An 8,881-nucleotide genomic window follows, 5' to 3' on the forward strand; every position below is an offset into this window, starting at 1 on the left:
ACTATAACACTATTATACTCTATCTATAGAAAACTATAACACAATTATACTGCATAGAAAACTATAACATTATTATACTGTATAGAAAACTATAACACTATTATACTGTATCTATAGAAAACTATAACACTATTATACTATATATATTATACATAACATCATTATAGTATAATTTATCTTAAGTGTTTTTATATGTAGCTACTCATTTAATCCTTCCAGGAACACCACAGATATGCTCTATTATTGTTGTACATATTTTAGAACTGTGGAAACTGAGAGGTGCTGAGGAATTTGCTCCAAGTCTGCCAACTAGAAAGTGTGGGAGCCAGAATTCCAGCCTGGAGGGTTTTATTCTGGAGTCTATGCTTTTAACTATTAAATTAAAAATGACAGGAAGCAAAGTATGCAAAGGTTGACTGAAATTATTCAAGATGGACAGGAGACTAACTGAAGTTGAGGATGACTGGTATTAAAATAAAAACCCACTTCAAATGGACCTAAAGCACAAACAAGGAAATATGATATAATAGATACAGAAGGCATAGAATACAACTTTCCCTTGCTGACTAAACAGAGGAATCAGATTCCAGGCAAAATAAATAAAAGGATACCCATGTCTAGACATAGTCTGTCAAAACAAAAACAAAACACAACCTACAATAGAACATTAAATAAAGAACGCATGAAAAGCAAGCTATCACTATATATAAAATGCACCCTAACTTCTAACTAAAATGAGAAGAAATTTTAATTACACTCTGTTTTCACATTTCAGATGTAAATAGAATGACAAAACACACAAGGAAAAACAGAGTGTCAAGAAGAAATGGGCAAATCCAGTATTATCATTGGGGATAATTCAATGACCTCTATCAATGAGAAAATGAGTCAGAGAATAGTTAAAATGAACACGACCATTGCAAACAAGCTGAGCACTTATAGTTCACTATCTACAAACAGCAGGCATGCATTCTTCTTAAACTCACATGGAATGTTCACCATGACAGGCCACATTCTTGACTATAAAACGTTTTTAATACATTTAAATAATAATAGATACTACCGCAGTATATACTTCTGGAGCACAATAGAATTAGAATAGAAACCAGGAAGAGAAAGATAGCTAGAAAATCTCAGTCCTTCGAGGTTAACCGACAAATCAAAAAAGTACAAGGTTTTGACATACAAATCAAAAAGTACCAAGGGCTGAGGAGATGGCTTAAGCATTGCTGCACAATCAGCCCTGGTGAAGACCAGAGTTCTGCTCACCAATGTGTAATGCCAGGTTGGGCTTGGTAGCTGTGGTGGTTTGAATAAGAATGGCCCCCATAGACTAAAGAGTTTGAGTACTTGGACCATAAGGAGTCGCACTAAATTAGGAAATATGCTTCATTGGAGAAATAGTGTCACTGTCGAGGCAGGCTTGATATCATATATGCTCAAGCTATGCCCAGTAGAACATACAGAGGTCTTCTGCTGCCTGCAAAGCAAAGTGTACAACTCTCAGTTCCTTTTCCAGCACCATGTCTTCTTGGACATTGTCATGATTGCTGCTATGCTGATAATAAGCTGAACCTCGGAAACTATAAGCCAGCCTCAAGCAATTGTTTTCCTTTTTAAGAGTTGCCTTGGTCATGGTGTCTCTTCATGGGAATAAAACCCTAAGACATTAGTCTGTCTATAATTTCAGCACTTAGAAGTTGGAAGTGGGATCCCCACAGCAAACTTGCTAGACAGACTAGCTATATTGTTAAACTCTGGGTTCAAGTGAGACTCTGCCTCAGTGAAGAAGGCAGAGAAGGGTCGAACAAGACAACCAACATTAGCTATGGGTCTCCATCTACACATATACCAACAGACATGTGTATACATGAACACACACACCACATACATAGAGGAAAAGGCTATCAAGAGAAATTTAAAAATATTATGATCTAAATGCAAATTAAAATGTATTTCAATACCTGTGGGATGCAGTGAAAGTAACTCATGGAGGGGAATTTTAGCAATGATTGTATGTATCAGGAAGAGACAAATAGCTAAAAATCAACAATGTAAGTACATTTTAGGAAACTAGGGATGCTGCCAAATGTCCATTATCTCTTCTAGAAATCATGCCCCATTCTACGAGGTCAGCATTATCCAAATGCCTAAACCAGAGATGTTATGAAATATAACTGTTTTTCATCCACATATAAATGCATTTCCTCAACACAATGTTAGCAAATTAATGAAATAGGATCAACTACACGTATGTAAAGCTGGCTCATCATTTGGAAATTCTCTATAATCTATGTTATTAACATGAAAAGAAGAAAAACCATGTCATGATTTTCATAAATATTTTTAAAATCCAACGTCTATGTGCTAGCTAGCTCTTATGTCAACTTGACACAAACTAGAGTCATGTGAGAGGAAAGAACACCAACTGAGAAAATACCTCCATAACATTGGGCTGTAGGCAAGCCTGCGGGGCATTTTCTTAATTAGTGAATGACAAGGGAGGTCTTAGGTGGGAGCAAAGGTGGTCCTGGGTTTTATAGGAAAGCCAGCTGAGCAAGCTATGAGGAGCAAGCCAGTAAGCAGCACTCCTCCATGGCCTCTGCATCAGCTTCCTGCCCTACATGCTTTTGACAATGAACTAACTGTGTTAGGTGGATGGAAGTCTGAGTGAAATACACTCTTCCTCCTTTAAATTGCTGTTGGCCATTATGTTTCATCACAGTGGTAGGAAAGTAATTGAGACAGAAATTGGTATCAGGAGAATGGAGTATTGCTTCTACAGACCTGACCAGGTTATTTTGGGGAGGATTGTGGAAGGAATTTGGAACTTTGGGCTAGAAAATCTATTGACTTCTTTGAGCACTCAGTGGGCTGCCCTGTAGGAGCTTAGAAGACAATGCTGATAGAAGTGCAAAGATGGAGGCCTGACTTGGAAAGTTTAAAATCTCTCTCAGGGCCATTGCTATTTTGAATAGAGAATCTCTGGTGTCTGCTCAGCTGAGGCTGAAAAATCAGTTGTGGTAAGAGACCAGAACCACTGAAGTAAAACCTCTGCTTTGTTGGGACAATTGATTCTGGCTAACTGGAGCTGAGAAGGTGGTGATTAAGAAGACCCCTGCGCCACTGAGGTGAAATCTGGGAAGTGTTTGTTCAGGGTCAATGTATTCTAGGGGTTGCCTAGATAGTAACTTGTGCTGGCAGCTTAACTTGGTAGTGTGTAAGAGTCTTTTAGATGATATTCATTTTTGGCTAAAGAGTTTATTAGAGAGCATTTGAGGCTCCACACCATGAAGAGGGTCCAGAAGAGGCTATTGGCTAAAGTGCAGCTCAGTTGTTGTAAAAGGTCCCAGTACTATGGAAAGACTTCCAAGAATACCAGCAACCATAGAGTAGAGCTGGCCCAAGCCTAGCAGACAGGCTGTGTATGCTGCAGAGTGTAGGCAAAGAAATGGCCAACCACTTTGGAGGAACCCAGACAATCTGGAGTGAACCCCAGACATTGAGCGTTTACAGTTGAATTTTGGTTTCAGATTATGATTGCGCCCTGCTTCTTTCCTCATGAAATACAATATTTATTTTTGATTTTGCTGGAACCCAAGAGGCTTTGAACTTTTAAAAAGATTTTTGGAGTTTTATTGAGACTTTAGATTTTAAAAGAGTTTGAATTTTTAAAGAGACTGAACTCATAAAGTGCTTGAATTTGTAAAGCTGTGGGACGTTTTAAGTTTGTAAGATACTTTATATTATAATATTGATATTAATGTGTGATTTTGGGTGATGAACAAGAAAGGAAAGGTTATGGCTTAACAGTGGTGTGTTTATGTGTCAAGTTGACAAAGGGTCAATTGTGCTGACTAGTTTTATGTCAACTTGACACAAGCTAGAGTCATCAGAGAGGAGAAAGGCTCAACGGAGAAAATGCCTCCATAAGATCAGGCTGTTGAGCATTTTCTTAATTAGTAGCTGATGAGGAGGGCCCAGCTCATTGTGGGTGTTGCCACCCTGGGCAGATGGTTCTGGTTATATAAAAAATCAGGCTGAATGAGCCATAAGACACAGACAAGTAAGCATTATCCCTTCATGGCCTCTGTATCAGCTCCTGCCTCCAGGTTCCTGCCCTGCTTGAGTTCCTCCTACCTTGCTTTCCCTCAATGGACTGTGATTCAGGACATGTAAACCAAATAAACTCATCCCCAAGTTGGTTTTGGTCATGGTGTTTCATCACAGCAGCATAAAAAGTAACTGAGACTCATACTCATAACAAAACATCTCAGCACATTAGGAATAGATGGAACGTGCTCAGAACAATCACAGATGACATCATACTTAAGGGCAAGGACTAGATATCTTCCTCCTAGGTTGGAGTTTTTCCTCCTTCTAGGATTCTAACATCCTCTTTCATCATACCTGTTCAGAGTCATACTAGGAAGTCTTGATAATGGAATGAGATAAGGAGATAAAAAATTAGGGAGGAAGAAAAAGCCTTATGACATAAAAGGATGACATGGAAGAGGCTCTATAGAAAATCTTTCTGGAACTTATTAGTAATACGTCATGGTTTTCAGGTACAGAGTCAGCTTCTTTACTGCCTATCGGAAATGATCATGTAGGCTGGGAGATGGCTCAGCAGTTAAGAGCACTGACTGCTCTTCCAGAGGTCCTGAGTTCACCTCCCAGCAACCACAAGGTAGCTCACAACCATCTGTAATGGGACCTGATACACTCGGGTGTGTCTGAAGACAGCTACAGTGTACTTGTATAAATAGTAATAAATAAATAATATTTTAAAAAAGAAATGATCACATAGAACTTAAAATCCAAGCATAATACCATTCATACTGTATCAAAAAGGAATAGTTATAACTTTTAAAATTTGTAGGATCTACTTGGGGAAATGACAAAGATGTGATAAAAGATTAAAATATAATAGGAAGGTAAGTCAAAGCTACATATAGAAAAGAATTATTAAGTTACAATGCCAATAAAACTCTCAGTATGCTTATGCATTTATGTATATATACATATATATATATGTGTATGTATTATGTATTTTTATCAGTTTTGTCTGTGTACATATGTCAGAGGTCACTGTCAGGTGTCTTGCTTAGTCTCTCACCATATAATTTTTTGAGACAGGGTCTCTCAACTGAATTGGAATTTGCTGCCTGTCTAGACTGGATCTACCTGACTGTCCCCCTCAGTTCTGGGGTTACAAGCCATGTTGCCACATCTGGCTTTTTCAGGGGTGCTAGAGATTCAAAGCCAGGCCCCCATTCTAGCACAGCACTTTGCCCACAGAGCCGTCTTTCTAACCCTGAGTCATATTAATATTAAGCAACCACCACTCCTTTATTAAACACTCACATCAAAGAATATTTGCGGTTAGTTCAAAGGTAATATAGCAAAATTGGAAATACTTCAACATATGACATTATAAGGACAAAGTTAGAAGGAAGCACTAATGCCATAGCCAAACATGAAGCACATAAACATACAGGACAAAATGAGAAGCCATGAAGAAGAACAGTAGCAGAGGAATTTCTTATTTTCACTGGGAGGTGAAATGATGAAAAAATTTTTACAAAAATAAAATAACATCCCAAACACCTCCCAAAATAAACTATCATTGTGGTTTTATATTTAAAACATAGTTAAATGTCCCAAAGACCTATTTTAGGGCTACTTATGTCTTACATGGCGTGGGGTGGGGGTTCAGCTCTGAAGAAGTGATCCTCATACTCCCTTAGTTTTTGTTAAGACCTTACACGTCCCACACATTCAGTTGGGTTTGGGGCACATGATTTAAACTCACATAGCAGGGCATAAGTACCTCTTTCTGGGAAGATGTTGTTTTTGGTGAGTTTCACACTCTTGGGCCTTGGGTTACGATCATCCATGCCCATGATCAGGTTGCGGAAAAATACATCAAATTTCTTTCTGCTCTCAGCATTGATGGTCCCCGCCAAAGTCCACACCAAGGAGAAAAGAAACAGGCCTTGCAGCCAGAGGAAGATCTGCTGGCTTGACAGACCTTCATATATCTCCATTTCTTCCTCCTGGATGTCCCGGATTTCATCTGAAAGTGAAAGAAAGTGAAGCTTGGGTTGAGAAAAGTGTTGGGCATGCAAGAGATGAATGCTGGGTCTGCCTATGAAGGACCTGGAAGGCAACTGATATGGCTGAGAATCCATTCCATATACATTCCCTTTATCATATACACGTATCCACACACACACACAGTGACTACAAGTTCTTATGGGTGTGTATGTCTATAGACAGGTTCGTGTGTGTTACATGTCTGAGGATACAGGTGGAGGTCAGAGTTAGATACTGGGTGTCCCTCAAATGCTCTCCAACTTTCTTTTTTGAGATTGGGATTTTTATTGAACCTGGATCTTGTTAATTTGGCTAGATTAGCTGGCCAGTGAGTGCCAGAGAGCCTCTGTCTCCACCTCCTAAGTACTGGAATTATATAGGCAATGGCTATCATGCTTAGCTTTTACCTGGGTGCTGGAGCTCTGACCTCAGGTCCTTATACTTGCATGACAAACATCTTATAGATTGAGCTATCTGTCTCTCTAGCCCACATATATTTTTAATTGTAGTTAAACATATTTAAAGTGTGCCTACTTCAGTGGGTTTGAGCACATTCACATGGGCAGCCATCATTACTATTCATAACCAGTGCTCCTTTATCCAGAACTGGAGCTTGGTACCACTAACAATAGCTTGTCCTCCACTCCTGACATGGCTAGCACTGTATTTTCTATCTCCATATGTGTGACTCCAAAGCACATTCTAGAACTCTATTACTTTGTGATTAATTTATTTCATTAGCATAGATAGTATCTTCTTGCTTCACCAATTTTGTGCTTGTCAATTATTCCATATCTATTTATTTTTATTTATTATAATACTTTGAATTCTATTTTATACATATGGATAGTTTTTCCTGCTTGTATGTACGTGCACTATATATGTCTGGCACCCTCAGAGGTCAGAGGAAGGAGTTGGATTCCCTGTAACTGAAGATATAGATTGTTGTGAGCTGCTGCCATGTGGGTACTGGAAACTGAATTTAGGTCTTCTGCAAGAGAAACGAGCTTTTAACTGTTGATTCTTCTCTTGACCGCCCCCCCCCCAATATTTCCTTTAAAAAAACCAGAATATGTTTTACTGTGTGATTATACCATTTTGTTTACCCCTTCATCTGTTGATGGATGTTTGGGTTAGGAAACAACCTTAATGTGTATGTATGGACATATAAGTATCTGTTTAACTTGTATTCAGTTATTTTGAGTATATACATAGAAACCAGGTTATTGATCACATATGGGAAGTCTATTGCTTCTTTTTAAAGAAACCACCAAAATATTTTGCCAGACAAACTGCTCACTCCATGTTTACAGCAATGGTCTATAAGTCTACAAGGGTTTCAACTTCTGCATCCTCTCAGACACTCTTTATTTAACCTTTTTCAGGGGGGTTGATTGATTTTTTTTTTTTTTTTTTGTTTTTTTGAGACAGGGTTTCTCTGTATAGCCCTGGCTGTCCTGGAACTCACTTTGTAGACCAGGCTGGCCTCGAACTCAGAAATCCACCTGCCTTGCCTCCTGAGTGCTGGGATTAAAGGCGTGTGCCACCATGCCCGGCTTGTTATTTATTTATTGTGTGAAAAGATGTAACCATCATTGTGGATTTGATTTCCATGTACCTGGTGATTAGCATTTTTTGTGTATTTCCTGCCCATTTGTAGCTTCTTGGAGAACTGTTCATTCAAGACCTTTACCCATGTTTGTATTATTTGTATTTTCGTGCCAAATGAATGTTTGTGGGTTTTAGTAATGCTTCTTTCTATATCCTCCAGAGTAATTCTTTGTGTGTGTATGTGTGTGTGCGTTCCTGTAGCTGTGTATGTGTGAGTGTGTTCCTGTAGCTGTGTATGTGTGAGTGTGTTCCTGTAGCTGTGTATGTGTGTTCCTGTAGCTGTGTATGTGTGTGTGTTCCTGTAGCTGTGTATGTGTGTGTTCCTGTAGCTGTGTATGTGTGTATGTTCCTGTAGCCGTGTATGTGTGTGTTCCTGTAGCTGTGAGTGCACTTATGAGTGCTGATGTGTGTGCACACACATGACTGAGGCTAACCACGGTTGTCCTTTTTTTTTTTTTTAGACAAAGTCTCTTATTGGTCTGGGGCTTGCAGACGAGGCTGGGCTGACCACTCAGTAAATCCTTCATATCCAGTATCTCTGCCTCTTCAGTTCTGAAGTTACAAGTTTATGTCACCACACCCCAATTTTCCACATCATTTCTGAAGTTTGAATACTCTGGTCTCCTTGTATGTCTGACATGACTGAGCCATCTTTCCAGTCTTTGATACTAGTCCTTTTTTAATTTTCGAGTCAGGGTTTTATCATGTATCCACAGTTGGTCTAAAACTCCATATGTAGGTCAGGCTGGCCTTGAACTCACAGAAATTGAACTGCCTCTGCTTCTAAGTGCTGAGATTGAAGGCTATATCTCCATGCTTGGCATCTGATATTAATTCTTTATCAGTCCCAAAATTTGCAAACATCTTTGGTTCTGTGTGGGTTGACCTTTCACTGTTGGACAGATTGACCTTTCATTGTAGATAGATTTTAAATTTTAATGACATACAGTGTGTCTATTCTTTTTATCTTTGGCCCATGTCTTTGGCACTACATCCAAGAATTTGTTGCCAAGTTAAAAGTTAAGAGATTGTTTTTTCCTCTTAAGAATTCATAGTGATTTTTCTTTCTGTTTAGATCTTGCATCCATTTTGAGTCAATATATATATATATATATATATATATATATATATATATATATATATTTTTTTTTTTTTTTTTTTTTTTTTTTTT

At 38.5% G+C, this 8,881-nt stretch overlaps 1 protein-coding gene across 1 annotated transcript in view; it reads right to left on the minus strand.

Annotated features, from left to right (window-relative positions):
• The window catches only part of Dnah3 (dynein axonemal heavy chain 3), a 163,931-nt gene that overhangs the window by 65,960 nt on the left and 89,090 nt on the right, over positions 1–8,881 (minus strand). The window contains exon 40 of the mRNA XM_021168736.2: positions 5,834–6,079. Within this exon, the coding sequence (XP_021024395.1) occupies positions 5,834–6,079 (246 nt within the window). The remainder of the gene's footprint in view (positions 1–5,833; positions 6,080–8,881) is intronic.

The sequence above is a fragment of the Mus caroli genome, chromosome 7, assembly GCF_900094665.2.
Source record: "Mus caroli chromosome 7, CAROLI_EIJ_v1.1, whole genome shotgun sequence".
NCBI lineage: Eukaryota > Metazoa > Chordata > Mammalia > Rodentia > Muridae > Mus > Mus caroli.